The sequence below is a fragment of the Aotus nancymaae genome, unplaced genomic scaffold (genome assembly GCF_030222135.1).
Source record: "Aotus nancymaae isolate 86718 unplaced genomic scaffold, 86718_ANA_hifiasm-v0.15.2.pri h1tg000029l, whole genome shotgun sequence".
Taxonomy (NCBI): Eukaryota; Metazoa; Chordata; class Mammalia; order Primates; family Aotidae; genus Aotus; species Aotus nancymaae.
Window position 1 is genome coordinate 68,083,983 of NW_026988442.1, and position 22,656 is coordinate 68,106,638.

General features: G+C 35.9%; 1 protein-coding gene across 1 annotated transcript in view; it reads left to right on the forward strand.

Annotated features, from left to right (window-relative positions):
• Positions 1-22,656, forward strand: part of GTDC1 (glycosyltransferase like domain containing 1) — a 406,979-nt gene that overhangs the window by 344,146 nt on the left and 40,177 nt on the right. Inside the window, 1 exon segment of the mRNA XM_064382799.1 lies at positions 1,124-1,474. Within this exon segment, the coding sequence (XP_064238869.1) occupies positions 1,124-1,474 (351 nt within the window).

Consider the following 22,656-nt stretch of genomic DNA (forward strand, 5'->3'; position numbering starts at 1 on the left):
CCTGCCTCCTAAATCCATTTCTTCCCCTACTCAACAATTCATGGAAGGGGCCAAGTTTCTGGATGGGGCTCAGGAACTCTGAGAAAGCACTTGGTAGTCTGGCCCAGTCTACCCCTCTAGACCTTACATTCAGACCTGCATCCCAGTCTCTTTGGGTTGCATGTTATTTCCTGAGGAGTTGTATTTCTTCACCCCTTTTTCCTTTGGTCACCTGTTCTCTGACTCCAGAGTTTCACTAACTCTGTCTTGCAAAATCTTTACCCAAAACCTTCTTTAAGCCTTTACTGAGCCCCAAGTCAGTATTAATCTCTTCTTCTCCTCCATTAAAAAAAATTAGAATGGCCATTGTGTATATAGTATGTTCCAACATAGGTTGGTCGGCTGTTCGTGTGTCTGTCTCCCACTCTGCGCTAAGCATTAATGGTTTGCTTTCCAATAGATAGTGAGCTCCTTGAGGATAGGCCCTCTATTTGTATATGTGGCTTACAGGTTTTAAGCTATATTATTTTTTAAGGTTTTATTTTATTTTGATTCTCTTATCAGTAAGTAACAGATATTGAACTCTGTGTGATAAAGTGTTATGGAAAAATAGGAGATAAATGATAATAAAAAAGCTATTAAAATATATCAGGAAACATTAGCAAAGTAAATTTAATAAAAAAATATATTCAGGTGCCCAAGAATACAGAACAGTCATAAGCAGAATGACAAGTGTTAATCAAGGAAGTTTCAAACATTTTTGTAGGTTAATGAACAAGTATGGCTTGAAAATAAGCACTGGGCCATGTGGCGATTGGAAAACACAAAATGGAAATCCAGAAGGATGAGCGAGGGAAAAGCGATAAAGCATCTCTCTAATCTTATGTTTTATGGTATATGCAGTACAAGTTTTATAGCCATAGAAACTCTTTGGAAACCATTCAAAGACAGCCCAGTCCAATTTCAAACTTTTGAACTTCTCTTAGTGGCTACTACTTTTTGCACTTATTCTAGAATTTTTGTTAAAACATCTTTATTTTTTCTCAGTTTTATATATGATCATTATGTCCTTACAGGAAGGTAAAGGACAAATTTTACATATTTTTTCCCACTAAAAGTATATTGCATTCTTTTTCTGTAACAGATACATGCCCAAGCACAAAACAACCCATTTAAAGAAGATGCTCAGCCTTACAGGAAATGGCGGTGCGGTTCTGTCCACGGCCCTTCCTTTTCAGCCAGAGCAGAGAGATTCAGAGGATTTATTGAAGAATTTTAATTCAGAGTGTGATACACACTCTGGCCTTGATACTGCACAACAAGAATGTTTGGGTAACTCAGGAAGACAGGAGTCAGACTTGAAAAAGTCCAACTCATCAGATAATTCAGGCTCTCATCATGGGGCGAATAAACAAGATCTGACTGTTAATCCCGACATTTTGGGTGAAGTTGATAATCAACAAAGACTGCTGCACATTGTCTGGCCTCACAGGTGGTAAGTCAAGGCATGCCAATTTTAGGAGGAGTTGTAGAACTGGTAAATGAAAATATATTCTGTTGATTAACATACTAATTTGCTGTTCCTATTGCTTTAGAAAAAGATTATTTTAATGTAGTGGTATTACTAATGGTCTGCCAAGCTGGTACTACTAAATATCTTCATATTAACGGTCATGTGCCTAGATTAAATTGAATTACAGATAATTATTTGCAGTGATTTGCTCAACTAACAGTAGTGAGTAGGCACGTCTAACATACCAAGTCTTGTTCAAAAAGTTTCAAAATATAAGAATCAGATTCCATTTTAGACACACAGACACACACACACACAGAGTTATCACAAAACTATTTCATATATACACACTGATAAAGTAGTATTACCATTAAAGCAAGAATAATTTCCATTATTGACTACCTTAACCAGTTTCAACTGAGCGGCTTCATTTTACTTGTCATAATATGTATGTCAGTACATTTGAAACCATTCCCTTCACTCAGATGCCCCTCTATTGTGCTAAGCAAAATACTTTCTAGCCAAGTCTTTCCTAAATAGAGGAAAAGCAACTGCAGCGTGTAATCTCACCAAATATAAACTCAAACTTAACCCTGGCTTCTATAAATTAGGATTTAAAGAGGTAAAATGTCCCGATAATCTTCTGGTATTAGGCATGAACATTTTAATCTAGTTTTTATTCCTCCCAGTTAGTTTAATCTTCATGTGGCCTGATTAGAGTTCACTTCCCCCACAGATTATAGTCTCTTTATTGCAGAGATGCTAGGCTGATCATTAGGTCCGATTTTCTGAGAGCAACCGTTTGCAGGTGAAGTAATAAGCGCACCACACCGGCCGGGCAAAGCGCCTTTGCCGAGGATTTGCCTTCCAGCACATTAAAACTCCAGAAGCTCTCCCAGTTGATCTGCAGCATCTGGTACCTAAAGGGATTTTCATCTTTGATTCTAAATGTATGAACGTAAAATATAGGGTTCGAAAGTTGATGTGGAATGTGTTTTTAGATTTGTTTGTGCAACTTTACATTTCCAGCATAGCCTTTCTAAGGTAGTGACATGTACTTTTAAATCATATTTTACTTCGAATGTGACAGAGTTCAATATTCTTTGATATGATTTTAAAATGCAGTGGGTCTAGATGAGATTAACCTGTTTCAAGGTAAAATAGATGTCATCATTTACTCCCCTCTGAAAACCTTTTTCTTTTATTCCATTAACCTTTGGTTGTCTCTGAAGTACTATTTATTGCAAGAAAATCAGTTCTAAAAGTTGGTTCCAGGTTATCATAAAAATGTTAAATTAAATAATTTCTAGACTGCTGTTAGAAAACAGCAATATGGAGGAAAGAGTGAAAACCATGTTATTCGATACTTTGCACAAAATAAGACAGTGCTATGTTAATAAAATTAACAATATTAAGTTGAATAATTCCCTCTCTTCCTTTGTATATTTTTGCTTTAATTTAATTTAATTGCCTAAAGTTAGTTGCTTAAAGAGATGCAGCATTATGTTTGTGCACATTCTTATTGTTAAAGCTAAATTATTTTTAATTTGGAGAAGAGGGAAAAAAGCCACATCAGCAAGAGTAAATGCCAAAATATAAAAGTAACACATTCATCCTTACGGGTAATATAGTAGAACATTGGAAACTTGGAGGTTGCCAGACACATAGCTAACATTAGGGCTAATTTTGAAAATCTAGCGTGCAGTCAATTTTACTGATGCCTGGGGACATACAAGGTAGAAGCTGACAAGAGAACTAATTTTGTTTGGGTTATTTACTGCTATGCATCATCCGCAGGTTCCCGCCTGACACACAGCTATATGAAGGGGGATATTATCACACACTAAAAATTTATGTTGACATTCGATATTTGTTCAATATGTCAGCAGTATTACTTTCATAATCAAAAGAGTAAGAAAAAGAGAAAAGAAAAGCACTTTATGCTCATATAGATATATCTTTTTAATAACAGTCTATAAGGTTAATATAGTTTACCTTTGAGAGTATACAATGAAAACAAGCAGGGTTAGGAGGGGAAATGACAGAAAGCATCAACCCGAGCTGTTTGTTTGCCATTACCTAAGTGAGCCATGTCAGCTCTCTGGCCCGCGTCTGATAGCTATTTGTTGTACAGAGAGCACAGCATAAAAAAAATATCAAACTCTTAATACTATTGTGTGCCCATAACCATCTGTCACTGCTAGCCTGGAGATGAGAGGAAGATTACGAGGAATAAACACTGAGCCGCCGAGCATTGGTAAAGCCTTCGGGCAAAAAACTCTTGTGGGGACATCAAAGACATTCTAATTCCGAGGCAGTCAAGGATTACAGTGTGTAACCTGTGCTGACAACAGATAAATGACTGGCAATATTGTGCCAGAGCTGTTGGGTCCTGCATGGAGTACTGATGATGATGATGATGATGTTATCTTGCAGAATGGACTCTGCTGGGATAATTTTATGATAAAACACTTTTTTCAAATGCCACTGGGTCTAGGCAGACATTTACTAGCTACAGGGGTAGCAATCAGTTTCTTCAAAATTTACTGTTCTAAGCCCATTAGAGTTCCATCGCAGCAAGACTCTTCAATGAAAATCTAAAATGCCTATATTTTCTTTAGGAGAATTTATGCAAATATTGTGAGCTGAACTCCTACCCTTTAGTAGTAGATGCTTTATCTTCTGATTTATGTAAATTTGCTCATAAAAATACAGTTTATTTTTAATTGGTGAATATGAATTAGAAAATTAAGATTCTGGTTCAGCATTCATCAAACATCCCCAGCTACAAGCACACATTTATTTAGACCCTGATCGTATGGTGGAATTCATATAATTGACCAGTCAATATGAATAGTATTCAGAGGGAAACTATGGTTTCTACTAGAAATGACCAGGGCTGTGTTTCTTATTCATCCCTCTTAGTTTGAGTCTCCCCCTTCCTTGTACTTCACGTGTTCTTGTCAGTATTATGATCGAAAAGGGGGGTTTTCTTTACAGTAGCCTACAGAAAGGTCCTTAGAAGCAGGAAGTCTGTTGCATTTTCACCGTGGCCATGTATCTTTACCAGAGAGAATGCATTGATGATTGTTTCCCATGTAAACATAAAGGAGAAAGGAACACTGGAGAGGGCAATTGGATTCTTACATCTTGTCATTACCTTGCCTAACAAAACAAAAATAAAACCCTCTTCTTTATCATGAAAAATATGCCCATGAAGTCATGCAGTTGCAGTAGCCAACTCTAAAAATGAAGTGATGCTGACCTCATTGTGTTAGTTCCACACTGGGATCATGAATGGTCTAAAATATAGTGTCAGCCTCTAACATATCTCATACTAAGTCAACCAAATGTAGAGCCTACTTGCTAGAATATGTATCAAAATCAAAAGTGACATTTTCTAGAAGACACATTCTGGCTTTAAATCTGTGTTAAAATGTCTGTGCATGAGAACAGGCCCTTAAATGCAATGCTTGCCCCTCTCCTCATTCTTTCTCAAACTGAGCTTGTCAAGGATTATAGTGTGCAACATCTGCTGACAGTAGATAAATAACTGACAGTATTTTAGCAGAGTTGCTGGGTTCTCTGCAGAGTAATTTATTTTCTCCTTTCCATCCAGTCTTTAATGTTTTGTTATAAACATCTATAGCAAGGGACAGTTAATAGAAATGACTTATAGAGAAAGACCTGTAAAAAAATAAGCTGCAATTGGCACTGCTTGTTTTTTTTTTTTTTTTTTTTTTAACTATTTTCTTTCCAAATATTATACAAAATTGAAATATTAATCCAGGGTCCAATCTTTATATGTGTTCTCTAATAATTATTATAATGGGCATAAAAGACACTGCTGAAAGGACCAAAAAAATGAGTTTAGAATACATTGAAAGATCACTCTCTCAAGGCCACAGTTCTCAAACTCTTTGGTCTCAAGACCCCTTCATCATACTCTTAATTATTGGGATACCAAAGAGCTCTTGTTTATTGGAATTGTACCTATCAGTGTTTACTGTATTAAAAGTTAAAAATGAGGAAAAAGTTTTAAAATCTACATTAGAGTGTTTTTAAAATAACAATAAATAATAAAATAACGTATGTTCACATTAATGTATTTTTATAAAAATTAACTATATTTTCCAAAACAAAGAAAAAAAATCAGCAAGAAGAGAAACATTATGTTTTTAAAAATCTGTAACGTCTAAATAGAAGAGACTTAGATTCTTACATCTGCTTAAATGTTTAATTTGTTACACTATCTTGTTTTAGTAGAAGTTTATGAAGAAATTCTGCCTCACAAAGAGATATAGCTGGAAAAGTTGAGTGTTTTAATGATTTATTCAGATTAATATAGATATTCTTCTTTGATACTATACCAAAACTTGACAAGTAGAAGCTTCTTAAAGGTTTGCTGTAATGTGGAATATGAAACCACATAAATAATTTCTTCATGCTCTGTTACATGCATTTGAATGGCTTTTGTAGCATTATGCATCGGTGATTTGGGAAATATAGGTTTACCAAATTGTGAAGATCTTCCAAATGTTGACATAATTTATTATACAATTTCAAAAAATAATATTTATTAATATCACCATTGATCTCATAAAGAGACATTTTTGAATAATGAGAAGCTGTCAAGCTAACAGCGTAAATACAGTTTTTCCAAAATTCTAATGCTCCTTAAAAGCTTAAATTCATCATTGCAACAAATATTACCACTTGGTTTTCCTTGAGTGACAAGTTCACATGGTTCATGTTTGAGAAAATGGCTGGCAAATAGCGAAGTCTGATTAACAGTGGTTTGTCTATCAGTTCTTTGAAATAAATTCACTGTTTCATGAAAAGACAGCTAGTTGCTCACAACTCAAACAAGCATACAAGTATTTTTCCTCAGGACAGCTATAGTGGTATACATGTGTATTTCCCATTTTGTTACATATTAAAAGATATCTATCGAAGGGATGATCTTTAATAAAATTAGTGAATTTTATTGCTTCTTCAAGAACATGCTTAAGTGAAACAGACTTGTTTGTGCCATTGCCTTGAATTGTGCTAAGGCATCAGCAGCTGTATTCACCACTGTTTTTGCACTATGAGGCTCTATGCCAACACAGTGAAAAAGGCAAATTACATCTTTAGTATCCTTATGAAAAAAGTTTTACTTTGCAACCCCCTTGAAAGAGTCTTGAATACACTTGGAAGGCCAAGGTGGGCAGATCACAAAGTCAAGAGTTCGAGACCAGCCTGACCAGCATGGTGAAACCCATCTCTACTAAGAATACAAAAATTAGCCAGGTACAGTGGTGCATACCTGTAATCCCAGCTACTCAGGAGGCTGAGGCAGGAGAGTCACTTGAACTTGGGAGGTGGAAGTTGCAGTGAGCCGAGATCGTGCCATTGTTGCACTCCAGTGCTCCAGCCTGGGCTACAGAGCAAGACTCCATCTCAAAAAAAAAAAAAGTATTTATCTTATATAAGTCAGCTCTCTCAGACTAAATGCAACTTGCATCAACATGGGCTAAGTAGCTAGGAAGCCCTAGGATACAGATCTATTATATAAGAAATTCTGTTCTGATCATAAAACCCCTGTGATTGGCCTATAATTGGATGGATTCTGGTTAAGAAAAATAAGGAAGGTAGGAGTGGGCCATGAGGCATGTTAAAGAGTGTGAAATTATTAGAGTAGCTATGGTTATATGTTCTACTGTGACCTCATCACTTGGGATATAGGGAAATTATCAAAACTCTTCACTTAAAGCAGACTGACTTTTTATGAGCTATATGGTATTTGCAGCATTTTCCATAAGATAATGATAAATCAATTTATGCAAAGTTGATATAAAGAGTATAAATTTAGAAAGGAAAAAGTCCAGTCATTGAGAACTAAAAACAGTTCTGAAACATACTTAGGTGAGTCACTGAAGTAAAACATGTACCATAATGTTGAACGACTTTGACATCTATATTTTTAGAAACATTGGCAATTTCTAACACAATAAGTGATTGATGTAAAATGGAAAATTATGCTTTATTACTTGGCACTAAAATAAATTACTCTGTTTCACTCTTTCACTCTCTGAGGTTTAAAAATACAGCTTCAAAAACCAAATCAATGACTGTCTTCTGAAAGGATGTGTTTTGGATGATTGAATGATATGCTCTTCAGGCCAGAGTAGACTTGCCTTGGTTTTCTCATTGCTGAGTTAACTTAGGAAAAGTATGGTGAGTAGGCCATCTTAAATCTTTAAGGCTTTACTGGTCATTACCTTGTAATAGAATACTTTGGGAAGGACAGAGGATGGTGTGGGGTGAAGAATACTTTTGGAAATCAGTCTTCAGGTGCCATGCTCCTCTGTAAACAGAAGGGCAAAGTGCTAATTTTTGGACACTGATATTCTTTGTTCTGAATGTTATGTATAAGTCTGTTTTTCTAAGAGAAGAATGATCCTCACTGAATAATGGTTCTGGAAAAGATGTTCACATGATCTGGACATCTGCTTTTCAGCACACTCCACCAAAGCTTCCTCAGACCTATGAGAACCATCTTACTTGTTTTGATCTCTAAAAAATATGATTCCATAGATGCTTTCCAGTGGCAGTATTTATTTTCAAAGTTAAGTAACCCTTGATGTAAGGAAGATTTGCTTTATAACTATTGCAAGTAGCTAGTTCTCAGATTGACCAGGAATAATGACCGATAACTCTTTGAAAGGGATCATCTAACCATTCTGTGTTTATCCATCTATTGGACTGTCAGAGCTTACATGAAATAATAAGGTTCTAATTATTTATAGTCATTCTCAATTTGGTGATAAATTTTCTTTAGTTACATTTTTCATGTCTAGCGTGTTTTAAGGAATTTGTTCCTTAGTTTGTTTGTTTGGTTTTTATCTTTAAAGAATTTTATCTTTAAAGAGAATGAACTCTGGCATTTAAAAAACAAAAAGCTCCCTAAAGAATTTTACTAGAATTTTCTGGAAAAAATATAATCAAATACCTGGCTAAAATGACCATGTGCTATATCACTTGCAGTTTTATTTTATCCTCTAACATAGCACCAGTAGATGAATCTGTGGGAATCTATTTCAGGATTTTGAATTAGTGGTAAGAAAATAGATACGAAGAAATTCATGGCCAAAGAAAGAGCCTCACCAGAATCCCATTTATAATTTCCAAAATTCCATTTTGGTGCCTTGCTGACTATTTTCCAAATCATTGAACATGTGGAAAATAAATACAGATTCCACATTTAGTTTCATTGCCTCTTGGGTTGTTTTTAAAATTTTAACACACCGTGTCAGCATAAAGAACTTCTACCTATAGCAGTCACAATCTTGGTATTGTTGTAGTAGAGTATCATAAACTAAAGCTCTTATTACCCTTTTCTTGCCTAACGTGGTTAAAAAGTTCACAAAGCGTGATTCATTTTGTAAGCATACTAATTGCTGCAAAAGACACTGTTTCATAATGATATGCTTATGACAGTCATCATCATCTGCTCAAGACCCGTATCTGCCTTTGCATCCTCCATCACCATTCTTTTGACCAAATTCTTACACTAGACTTCGCTTAACATCACAGTCAGGGGTGGGTGAGTTGAGAAGTAAATGGCTAGGTGATATGGATGGATGGATGGATGGATGGATGGATGGATGGATGGATGGGTGGGTGGGTGGATGAGTGGGTGGATGGTTGGACGGACAGACAGGCAGGTAGATAGGTTACTTGGTAGATGATTGGTAGATAGATCATCTGTTTCTTTGCTATACATTTTTATGTTATATACATGATTGTATGTGAATTTAAATATATTTCTCTTTTCCAGTCACTAAGCCTTTCTCCACTCCATCCCAGTAGACCCAACTTCTCTTTAATTAGCCTACTTTTCCTTCTTTTTTAAGGCTAATATTCCTCCTGTTCCTCTTAATGTGTGGTGTTACCTGTCTTTCCGTGGTGGTAGTTATCATTGTATTTCTTTAGTGATGCCTTGTAATACTCTGCCATCCACGGACATCTTCCCTGATTTAAATTCCTGTGATGTGTTTGTTAATTCCCTTGACTGTGAATGTCCACACACCAAAGGCACTGTGTAGTCTGTTACATAAACATGTAACAGAACTTTGCACTTTCCACATGCCTCCTAGCCCTACTCCTTTCATGTTTTAAGTGGTAGCATTTGTTTTGGGTCCTAAGGTTTTTCAGAATAGAGACAGAACTTTTTTTTGTTTAGGGGGAATTTTTTCCATGGCATTTAGCCAGAGTGCCTGGCAATTAGGGGTACTTAGTCGATGTTACTTATTGAATTATAGGGTGACTGTTTGGTAATTGACCATCACCTGCTCAGTAAGTCCAGTTGAGTTTATGTCTGTCTGTCTTGGGAAGAATGACAATGAAAATGTAGAGGAATTCAGTTTATCGAATGACAGATAGACACGGTCATGTGATCAGCATTGCTTTTACAAAACCTATGGGGTTTTTTTGGTTTGTTTTCTTTTGTGAAACAAAATTTCAAGATTTTGTTAAAATAGAATAATATTGGGAAGAAAAGTTCAAACTGGTTAAAACCAAAGTAATTTCTAAGTTATTATGGAAAAATAAATCCAGAATTGAAGATCCCTGTAGATTATTTTTTAACCTACCCCTCCACCATAATCCAGATGTTAAATCATTTTGAAACAATCCATTGAAATAGCTTTTTAAACTCTTATGTGAAATCCTAGTGAATGAGATCCAATAGCTTTTCTAGGTTACCCAGGAAGGTTTTCATTTATTTATTTATCTTTGACTCGGTAAATCACACCAAAAAATTCCAAGGTAGCACAGCAATAACTATTACAAATTATGTAAGATTTTCCCCCCTTGTATCATCTTTATTGGCTATGCAGCTAATTAGCTATTTCAGCATTATTTGGCCTTGCATCATTTGTTGGTTAAACAAAAGAAGGCGAAAATTCAGAAACAGAGAAATGAAATGTTTAAGGTTTGTTCTTACTCAGATGTATACTCATAGTGCCTATGTCCTGTTGAAGGAAATAATTTATTGTGATCTTAGTCAAAAGCATTTCTCTCTTTGCTGTCCTTTTTTATTAATTTGGATATGTTTCTGAGATGAGAATTGATGTTACTTCTAATTATGGTTACATGTAGTTAATTTCCTTCTTTTTTCTTAAGCTTGGTGTGAAAGGCAGTTTCCTCCAAAAGAGGTGGGGAATGGGGGGGAAGGGAGCTGGTTACAGGGAGGGAAGAATACTGATAGAGCTGATCTTCCTGTTGCCTTAGCAACAGATTTATTTATTAGGGGTTGAAATGACATGAGTTAATATACTGCATACCTGCTGATCGGCAAACTCCCCTATTTCAGCTGCAGTTGACAATTAAGTCCTGGACAGCTACAGCCAGGGGTTAATGTTCCTCATTAGGAGAACTAGGTCATTACTGGGAAATCAAGGCACTTAAGGCAGCATGGGTAAAATACAAAATTCAGCATCTAGATGAGTGAGGCTTTTTTATGTTAATTAACCTTATTTTCCTAGGTTTAAAAAAATCTTATATGCACATGACAGTGGATCAATTAATTGAAAAAAGAGCTAGTTTACTTTACTCTCTGAGTTGTCTTCATTTCCTTTGCAAGGATTTCATTATTTTATGGAAAATTCTTATGTCTATATGATGAGTAAAAAGGGTATTAAAATTAAGAAGGGAATCATCATGGAAATCAGCTTTACCACAAGGGAATGAGCAAATAAAAGCCTTGGAAATGAAAATAAATAAGCTTTGCTAATACCTCACCTCAGGAACAGAATATAAGCCCATCAGAGCTGAGAGACATTTAAGGGTACTTCTTTGCTTCTTTATTAAGCGGTTACATAGTTATTTGACCTTCAGAAACTGAAACTTTGGAAAAGTGATTCCAAGTGATTTGTAAACATTCTGTTTGCAGAAAGCTGTATAGCAGTTTAACAAACAATAACTTTCCAGTTCATAATTGGCTTTTAAAAATACCAATAAAATTAGATACATTTGTTGAAAGTTTTTATTAAAATGTCTGAGTGGGTGCTTTTTTCACTTGATAAGTTCATAAATAATGTATCAAGCCCCTTCTGAAAGCTTTGTTTTCTTACTTCTTTGAAGAGCCTTTATGCTGAAAAGGGGGTATTTACAGAGTAGAAAAAGATTTATTGCCCAGAATCCTGTTTCATCTTCATTACTGTACTGCCTCCATTGAAACCACTTCTTACCAGTTTTTTCACTTGTGGTAACTTTGTAAACATAAACAAAAGCAAAAAGGTACTCTTACCATCTTCATCCCCTAAAATAGTGTCTCTTCAACTGAAAAACTAAAATCATTAAAATTTTTCTCCCTCCACCCACATGCTATATAAACTGTTCTTTTTAATGTAAAATTAATCGATTGAACTCCCCCAGAGACTTTGTATGGAACTCTTGTCATTTCTTTCCCCACAGAAAGAAATGTGCAACTCTCTTTTAACTGATTAGCTCTCTGTGGTTTGGTGTATATGTTTTCACTCCCCCAAAATCATTGTCCTGTTTATATAAGTGAAACCAGGCCCTTAGATAGTTCTTTGGAAAATGCAACTCTAGTATACCTCTGTTAGTATCATGTATATTGCCAATTATCCTCAAACTTAGCAGAAAATTATTGTATTAGGTGGCACCACTCTACTTCCTTAGAGAAGTGTTTGTTTCCGGTCTAAAATTAGACGTGAGCCTTACACAACTGCCCCTCTTCACCTACCACAGTCAATTCTTGATTTTAACAGGAACACTTTTAATGGAGAAATTGTTTCCCCAATTTCAGAATTGTTGCCCAAGAGCCAGAGTTCTAACATGAGGAGATACGGAAGAAACTGTTAGCTATCCCCCCAAATTTCTCTTTTTCTTGGGAACACAGACCACATTTTCCAGCCTCTATTGCCGTTTACTTGTGGTGGCTGCATGACTGGGTCTTGGCCAATAAATGTAATAGAGAAAAGTGATGTGGGCCACTTCCAGGCCTGGTCCATAACAATTTCTCACCCACTTTCTCCCGTGTTTTTTTTCCTTGCTCGCTGGACAGACGTAGAATGCACTTGTTGAAGATGACAGTACCTCCTTTGGTTTGGTACCTTAAACGGCTGTATGGAAAGGGACTGCCCTTCTGAACTACCCACCTGCCTATTACTCTTGCATGAGCCTTTTACATGTTTTGATCCATTTAATGCAGTGAAGCTACCTTAGTGGATGTGGAAAGCTGCTATTATAATCCAGGCAATATAGTAGTGATTTGACTGGGGTAGTAGCAGTGGCAGTCCTAAGTGGTCAGGATAGATTTTGAAGATTTTGGCCTGAGTAAGTGGATAAATGAAGGTGCTGTTTAATGAATGGAGAACACTTGGGGAGATAGGTTTTTAAAGCTTGCATTTGGACAAACTAAGAGATCTTTCAGACACACGTGGAGATTTCAAGTTGGAAGCTGATATTCAAGTCTATTATTCAAATGGGCAGTGAACACTAAAGATAGAAATTTGGGATTTATCAGCGTAGATATGTACAATTCCTTTAAAACAGTTTTAAAATATATTTTAAACTCCCTGATTTTAAACATTACATTTCTACTAATTCTATAGGCAGCAGTTATAGCCTAGTTATAGTTATAGCATAGTAGGTTCTGAGTCTCTCTGTAAGTCCCGCCTGTCACAGTTACCAGCCTTGTGCCTTCAGTCAAGTTATCTACTCTCTAACTTCAGTTTTCTTCTTTCTAAGATGGGAATAATGTTAACAACATTACAGAATTGTTCTGAGGATTAAAGAAGATGATGTACGTAATCGCGTTAGCACAGTTCCTGGCACAGAGTAAGCACTTACTAAACATTAGCTATTCTTAGTAGTAAATAATATAGAGTACTTCATTAGCTCACATGGGACTCTCACTTTTGCCCACTATTTCTTATTGGTTAAAATCAATTTTTTCTTAACTCTTCTAGAAAAAAAGAAAAGAAATAGCTAAATAAAGTCATCTTTTTTCATCTTCATTTTCAGCCTACCCAAAACAAGTACATACTGTACAGAAAAATGGAATTAAGCTACAGAGCAAACACTTCTAAGGAGCAGCATCTGCCTTGTAAATGAAGTCTATAAAAGGCTACCAAATGTCCCTTCACATTTTTATGATTGTTAGTTAGAGTATTACTAAACCTGGATGGAATTTTTTTTGAGGCTCTTACATCAAGCACCCACACTGTAAATATCACAAATTATTTCCGTTTTTAACAAGATGGCTGCCATGAGCCTTTGCTGAAGATTTTAGCAGGAGTGATATAGTTTTAAATATATGATTTTGTAAAAAGCACTTTCTGCCTATATAATTGTCATATTTTTAAGCACATTACTGTTTTTTTTAAAAAAACAGCTTTAATGGGGTATAATTTATATGTCAAAAAAAATTACCCATTTTAAATATGTAATTCAGTGATTTTTAGTAAATTTACAGAGTTTCACAACTATCCCACAATCCAGTTTTAGAACATTTTCATCACTCCAGAAGGAATTCTCCTGCCCCATTAGGATCAAACCCGGTTTTCACCCCTGACCCAGGAAACCACTAATCTGCTTGCTCTCACTACAGATTTGCCTTTTCTGAACATTCATGTAAATTGATTCATACAATATGTGGTCTTTTGTGTCTGGTTTCTATCACTTAGAACCGTGTTTTTAAGGATTGTCCATGTTGTAGCAAGTATCAGTAGTCCTTTCCTTTCTAATGCTAAATAATATTCCATTATATGCATATCGCATCTATTGTTTATTCCTTTCTCATATGATGGACATTTGGATTGTTTTCACTATTTTAGCTGTTAGGAATAATGCTGTTGGGACATTTGCATAGAAGTCTTTATGTGGACATATGTTTTCATTTGGCGGGGGCGGGGGGGGGGGTGAGGGAGTGGAGGGGGTGTTAGATACCTAGCAGTGGAATCACTGAGTTATCTGATAAATGTATGTTTAAGTTTTTTGAAAAACAGGCAGATCACATTTTAAATACCTAGTAATTTTTCCTTAGATTCATTCATTCATTTCAAAATGTTTATTGAGCCGCTTCTAAAGCCAGGCACCATACCGAGTACAAGATATAGGCAACTCTTGATTATCCACCATAATCAGAATTAAACACAGTTAGGATGTTTAAAATCTCCTTGTTATCCATAAACCTAATATAGGGCATTCTTTCAAATGTCTTCAGCATAAAAAGTCTAATATCTTAATGGGCTTATTATCCCAAACATGTATTGAATAGGTATATGTTAGGGAGCTACCAGGAATTCAAAGATGAAAGATATAACCTTTAGGAGCCCACAGTACAGGAAGAGAGATGGGTAGATAGGCCTCCATATATTTCCAGTGTCCTTGCCATTTTCTAAAATAAAAGACAGCTAAATTCAAACCCCTCCTTTTTTTCCCCTAAACTCTTTTATACTTCTATTTATGAATGGTACATTTATTCCCTCACATTCAGCTCCATATTATTACCTTGTTTGATTCTTCTTCACTTCAACACTATATTTGCTTCCTATGGGTGCTATAACAAATTATCACCAACTTGGCAGCCTAAAACAACAAAAATTTGTTCTCTTACAGTTCTGGAGGCCAGAAGTCAGAATTCAGTATCCCTGGGCTGAAATCAAGGTGTTAGCATGGCCTCACTCCTTCCAAAGGCTCAGTTTCAGGTAACTGCCACCAATCAATCTTGTTTGTGGCTACATCACTCTATTCTCTGCCTCCAGTCACATTGCCTTCTCCTCTTTGGTCTGTATCAAATCTCCCCGTGCTTCCCTCTTATAAGAATACACGCAGTTACATTTAGGTCCCACCCAGATATTCCAGGATAATCTCCCTGTCTCAGAATGCTTAATCATATCTGCCATGTCCTTTTTTTGCCATGTGATGGGTAACATTCATGAGTTCCAAGGATTCAGATGCAGATATCTTTTGGGAGGCTATTTTTCAAACTTACACAAGCACCATGTGCAATCACTATGAAGTCATTCATTTATTCGTTCATTCATTTTACACTTTTTGAGTATATACTACCATCAGGAAGTGAATCAAGCACTGAAGATGTAATGGTGAAGAAAAATTACACACAGTCTCTGTTCACTTGGAGCTTACAATAAATATTAATCAAATAAAAATTGATCTGTGATAAATGTTATAAAGGAGAAATGGAAAGACAGAATAAGTAATTTTTCACATAAACATTACTATTCTTTATAAATGCTTTAAAAATACAGAAAAGTTCAAATAAAGAAAGTTTTAAAACTCACTGCAGATAATCTACCATGCATAAATAATTACTGTTCCTTTGTTGTTAATATCTTTTCATTTTTCTTTTTTCCAATTAGGAATTCAATGTGGAAATCATTACTGTTCTTGATAAATAATTACCATGTATTTCATTCCATATTTCTGTTTGGAACTTAAACACTATTTTGATTTGTTAAGTAATTACCCAAGTGATTTTAATGTACAAACTTACCCACATATCAACCTCTTTTTTTGCTTATCATTTCCTCTTACATATTAGACCTTTTCTTCTGCCTTAAGAAGCATCCTTAAAAATTGCTTTTAGTGAGGGACCGTTGGCGGCAGTCTTGTCTGAAAATATCATTTATTTCCCAGTTTTTCTCTGAGTATATTTTTGCTGAGTTTACAGCTGTAGATTAAGACTACATTCTCTCAGCTTTGTTTTGCTATTGAGAAGTTATTTAATCAGGATTTTCTCTCTAGCTACTTTAAAGATCTTGTCTTTGTCTTTAGCGTTCTTCGCCTTCACTGTGATGTCTAGAAATCGACTTCTTTTAATCTTACTTGGAATTCATCAGACTTCTTAAATCTTTAAGTTGGATCTTTCATCCATCCTGGAAAACATTGACTATTATATCTTCACGTATTTCCTCTGCCTCATTCTCTCTTCTCTCCTTTTGGAATCTGGATCTGGATCTATCGTATTTTTAACCTTTTTAAAATATTTTTCATGTCTTTTTTTATAATATATTCTAGATTCTAGGTAATTTTTTTAGGTTTATCTTCAAGTTTATTAACTCTCTTTAGCTAGGTTGAATCTGCTTTTAATTGTATCCTTTGACTGTATTGATTATTTTTTTATTCCTCAAACTCCTTTTTGTGACTTTTTAAAAACTCTTTGGTCACTTTTAATAGTATCTTGCTCTCTACATATTTAGTTTCTTATTTCTTTAAACACTTCAAACATACGACTTCTGTATTCCATGTTTGATAATTTTAGTATCTGAGAGCTTTGTGGGTCTACTACCTTGTTTCTCTTTCCTTATGGGGCCTTGTTTTCTGTGTGTGTGTTTTTTTTTTAATTTTGATCATGAGCCTATATTTTTTGGAGTTGTATCATGGGAAATTCTTTGAGATCGGCCTGAATTGTATCTGGATTTCTCCTGAAGGGGTGTGTGTTTGCCTCTGTCAGATGCTTAAGGGAGCTACCAGCCCAATGTGAGATTAGGAAATTACAGGAGAATTTTATTAATCTGTAGCAATAAATAACATCTATCTTCGTATCTTTCCCATGCATCTTTTCTTTTTAACCTACTAATGCCGCATTCTCCTGGTTCCAATCCTTATTAATGTAAACCTAAACTACTTTATAGTCTTCTAATTTTCTCTTCTCTGACCTTGGCACCCTCCAGTTCATATCTAGGGTAACTATCCCAACCCACTACCTTCTTCATGTCATTTTGTTCAGAGTTCTTCTGTGACTTTCACTCTCTTTATCAGTGGTCTCAACCCTGGATGCTCATTAATATGAGGAAATTTTTTCCAAATTAAGAATGTCTGTCTACCTTATACCAATTAAGCTAGAATTTCTGAGAGCAGGAAAATATCTTTTTTTAAAAAAACATCCTGGACAACTCTACTATGCAGCCAGGATTGAGAACTACTGGTCTGTAGGAGAAAAACATTTTTTTAAGGAATTACTGTAATCCAGCAGGTAAGACCTGATAGGACAGTGGTGCTTAACCCTGGCTGCACATAGAAAATATCCACATGCAAGTCCCTTATGCTGAGAGATTCCGATTCAGCTGGTCTGAGATGAAACCCAGGTATTGGTATTTTTAACAGTTCTGTAAGATTTGCAACACACAGGGTTGAGAATAAGGATAATAGATTCACAGGCTTAGAGGAACCAGGCTGTTAGTGAGAGAAAGGGGCTAGATGGGAACTATGGTAAACTGGAGAGCACCCTCACTCTATAAGGGGCATGCAGCCATACTGAACTTTATGAAAGATGACCATCACTTGGCAACTTCTGTTGTGCAATATAGCCACATCTCACTTTTCTAGTCAAATCTCAAGATTTGACTATGTTCTTGAAAAATATACATATATGTGTACATGTGTGTATATATGTGTGTACATATATGCATGTATACATGTGTGGGTATCTCCAACCAGGAAGTAGGGTTTTTTTTCCAACTCAATGTGTTTACTCATGTTCTGCTCCTTACCTGCAATGCTGTCCTTCCTCCTTCATGTCTGCCTAATCATCATCATTCTGTAAGGACCACTCATGCTTTCGTTGCCATGACATTTGAAGGCTGGTGATTGGAGGAGATGGGTGTTTTGGAAAGGGAACTTACCCCGTATGTCCCTTTCTGTCTTTTGTAAACCTGCCCCCTCGAGTCTGTTTATCTTGACCACACTTCTTTGGGAGTTAAATAAAACAAAGCTTTATATGTTTAAACTTTTTAGTATTTTAGCTTCATGATTATCACCAGTCAGTTCTATGAATTGATTTATTACATTAAAAAATTATTATATTAAAATAATGTAAATTTATTACATTGAGGAATCAATCATATATTATTTTAAATTGTTTAATATAGGAGATAGAGTAGGAACTAGAAAGTCTTAAGTATGTATGTGGATTATTTAGATATGTAAGGATTAAAAACACTAAGATTGACTAAGATAATTATAGTAAATGGTGTAAATAAGAGGTAAAGAAAAATAAAACAGAGTATCTCAAAATCAGATTTGGGCTTGGGAAAGGTGAATCAGTAGGAATGTCTTAAGTTAAATTACAGTAAAAGCAAGCCACACTAATTCCCTAACCTAAGATATTTTATATACAAGTCATTTATTCAAAAACATATTCAAGTACTGTGACCCTAAAAGGGCATCTGAAAGATGAAAGAATTAACGTTTTTAATTTAGCATAAGAACCGTGATAAATAAACTTGAACTGTAGCACCAAATACAAGGAACCCAAGCCCTAACCATTCACTCATTCAGTTGTTCCCAACACATATTTACAAGGGGTAAGGAAGTTGGCATCCCCAGTGCCTACATAAACCAGATTGTAGTGTTTGAGCACATTCTGTGCAGCCAGATTGCCTGGTTTGAGTCCTAGTTCTGACCTTTGCCACTGAACACCTTAAGCAATGTGGGCAAGTTGCTGACCCTCACTAAGCTTTAGTTTCTCCTTCTGTAAATTAAGTAGAAGAATGATACTTACCTCGTAGAGTTGTAAGGATGAAATGATTTAATCTAACCACTGGTCTTAGAGAAGTTCCTAATTCATAAAAGTGATATCCTGTATACATTTTTGCTGCTGTTACTAATCTGTGTTTCTCTTTAACTCAACTTAAGTTCTAAGAATACTTAGGAGCATCAAGGAAGATGTCTTGGTCTCAACTGGCATATGGCCACATTGGCATCCTCTAAAAAGAATATTGTCCTGCCCGATTCTTAGTGATCACCTCATAGTGTTGATGTCTTAAGTTCCCATCTGTCCACAGGTTGCATGATTCATGCCAGTGTGCACTGCAGGGGTTCCTCAGCATGACACAGCACCACCTATGTCATGCTGGCTCTATCAAGTAACTCCTTTATCTTGTGCCTGGGCTTGGAAAATGTGGTTGCTCTCCTGTTTCCATAGACCTCAGAAAACAGTAAGCTTGCTTTTAGTCCTCACTAACCCAGGCTATTTATGTTCCTCAATTGTCCCCGTGCCATGGTGGCCACAGGAGTGCCTGCAAAGCTGCTGCCTCCTTGGGTTCTAAAGGAAAAGGCACAGGCCATGGTCACTCTTCCATCAGACTGATTCTCTGCCACCCTGTTTTTCCCAGTTTTTAGCCTTGGGTGTCCAATCAAGAGTATTAACAGGCTCTCCAATTCACCTTTCCCAGCCCACAGATTTTTTAGTGTTTTTGGGGGTGTGGGAATTTGAGAGAGTTAGGAAGAGTGTTGAGAAAAACCTATTTGGTATTACTCTTCAAAACTGTTGTTTACAACTCAGCCTCAGGATTTTAAAGTAGAAATAAATAATTGTTTGTCTTCTCCTGGCATTGCTGTTTAATAACCCTACCTTAAGGGCAGAGGCTAGAGAATATCCTTTCCCTTGTTGCTGTGGAGCAAGGGAGGAATGGATGTGCAAAATAGGAAATACCAAGAGAGGAAGCACATTAAATAAATTGATTAATACTTCAAATATTATCCTTCTATACATGTATTGATATAACTTCTTTTGAGACTCTTGCCTCAGAGAGCTCCCTAGTCATTGCAGTACAACATAGTAAGTGAAAACCCAAAAGAGGAAGCAACTAATTCTGCCTAGAAAAGTCAGGCAACACTTCACTGAGGTGAGAATAATTGAAAGAGGGATTCCATTAGACATGTTACTTCCCAGCTCCTGAGCCACATACGTTGCAAAGGAGAACAGTGATTTAATCTGAATGTGAACCTGTATTCATGGAGTCTAGAAAGACTCAACTAGAAATGGAAACAGTGTTTGTCTTCACGTTTCCATTTGCAACTCTAAAATCAAGGTGAATAGTCTGGTGTACATGATCCCTGGTGTTTGGGGCTGCATTTGGGCTGCAGTGAAGTTGGTGGCAGCTTGATATCCCCGGCCCCTACTCGAGGTGGTAGAAAGAGCGCTTGTCTTCTCTTGTGCCAGAGCCCAGGACTCTCAGCTGGAGGCCGTTTTAAAAGCATAACCTGTTGCAGACCTAATCCTTATTTTAAGAACCAGCCTTCACCATATGTGAAATGGAGGAAGTTTTTCCATAGCAGGCACTGCCCAGTTGCACTTTTATTTATTATTTACCCTCTTTTTGGCATTCTAGCCCAGGTGCCCAAAACATACTTTTGTTTGATATTTCACATAATTCTTAACCTCTGTATACACTCATTGCATTGCAAGATTTTCCCCTCCTGATCTTCCTTTAACCAGCTGAACTTACATTCTCTTAGTGATCTGTTAATTAGGCCCAAAAGAATAGGAGATACACACATACATGTTTATATTTTTAGATTAAATCACAGTAATGTGTACATTTTTGCTAATATCTTAATGTGTTATGTCCCCAAGGGTTTATACATTTTGAAAGAGATTCTGCTTTTCCAAAATGAAACCCAAAAAGGGAATTTTCACTTATCCATCTAACCATCCATCCGTCAAATAATATTTAGGATGAACCTGCTGTGAACTAAGTACCTTGCTAAGATGGTATTACTTACACCTAGAAAAGGTTCCAGCCTTAAGGAATTTCAGACATTGTTAATAATAGTAGATACAATTTGGTGAACAATGGACTTTTCCTTATCTCTAACATCATAGAACGTGATGAGAGGAGCAGCCACTCTCCTTGATTAGAATTTAGATTCCTTGAGGGGGGCATCTCCTGTCCTCATTAATTATAAATGTATTCCAATATCTTGTACAAAGTCTGTCTGGCACATGAAGTGCTCAGCTCTTCTCCATCAAATGAACTCCTGACTTCAGGTAAGGATATTCTTTTTGAGGCAAAAAATTCTGACTAGGTAAGAGATTTTGCTGTTGTCCTTAATTTTTACATTTTAAATAATATACTGTAAAAATTAATACCAATTAAATGGACCCTTGAGCTATACCACAATTTTTTGTTAAAGATTATTTTGAATATAAAGCTGGTCTGCCTGACATCCTTCCTAAAGGTAATTGATATTCAAGGAAAGAGTTTACCTCCTTATTACTGAGAACCCAGTTGACAGATGAAAACAGTCAATACAAGGCATTTATTACTTACTGGTACTGTAAATGCAACAAAGATATAACCACTAATTTCTTTAATTTAAATGGTGAAGTTGTACCTCATTTTAATACTTCCCAAATCTAAAATGTACTAAATATGCACTAGCTTTTAAGTCTGAATAACTTTAAAAAAATATTCATACTATAAAGATGTAAAGGAAAATTAGAATAAATACTGAAGAAACTCTATGCCTAAAAATGAACAATTAGGCCAGGTGTGGTGGCTCACACCTGTAATCCCAGCATTTTGAGAGGTCAAGGTGGGTGATGACCTGAGGTTGAGAGTTCAAGACCAACCTGACCACTATGGAGAAACCCCGTCTCTACTAAAAACACAAAAACTGGCCAGTGCGGTGGCACATGCCTGTAAGAGCTAATCAGGAGCCTGAGGCAGGAGAATTGCTTGAACCCGGGAGGTGGAGGTTGCAGTGAGCCGACTTTGCACCATTGCATTCCAACCTGGGCAACAAGAGCACAACTCCATCTCAAAAAATAATAATAATAATAATGTCTTAGTTCTGCCCCTTAAATACATACTGCTCTCTATAGTATGTGTGAGCATTTTGCTAAATAAAATGGCATTGTAAATTAATATATACATGATACTGAATATTGGAGTAAAGTTTTTCATTTAGAAAGCATGATACAGTTTCCATTTTCAAAAAAGAAAATATATTGTCATAAAATCTGAGTTAAATCCTTCTGGTTTCTAAAACCTTTTAAAAGATTACCTTTATTTAAAGATATATGTGGGAGATTTAACTTCCAGTGTCACTTTATTCCATGAACATATTAATAAATTGCATAGTCAGAAGAAAATTATTTCTTGTACCAGCCAATGTACTTGTATAATCCTCCTGGAAAATATGATTATTATTTCTTGCTAAAAATATGGCTTCTCTTTCTGATAGTTTCCTTAGTACTTCATGCTCTGTTCCTCAAGATTCAAATAGATGAAATAGGAGAATTCCCTTGAACTCTTCATGGGACTTGGGATAGGGGTGGCTCCTTTACTCAACCACTGTGCTCAATCCCTTACGGGAGGGAGCACACAAGCCAGCAGGTG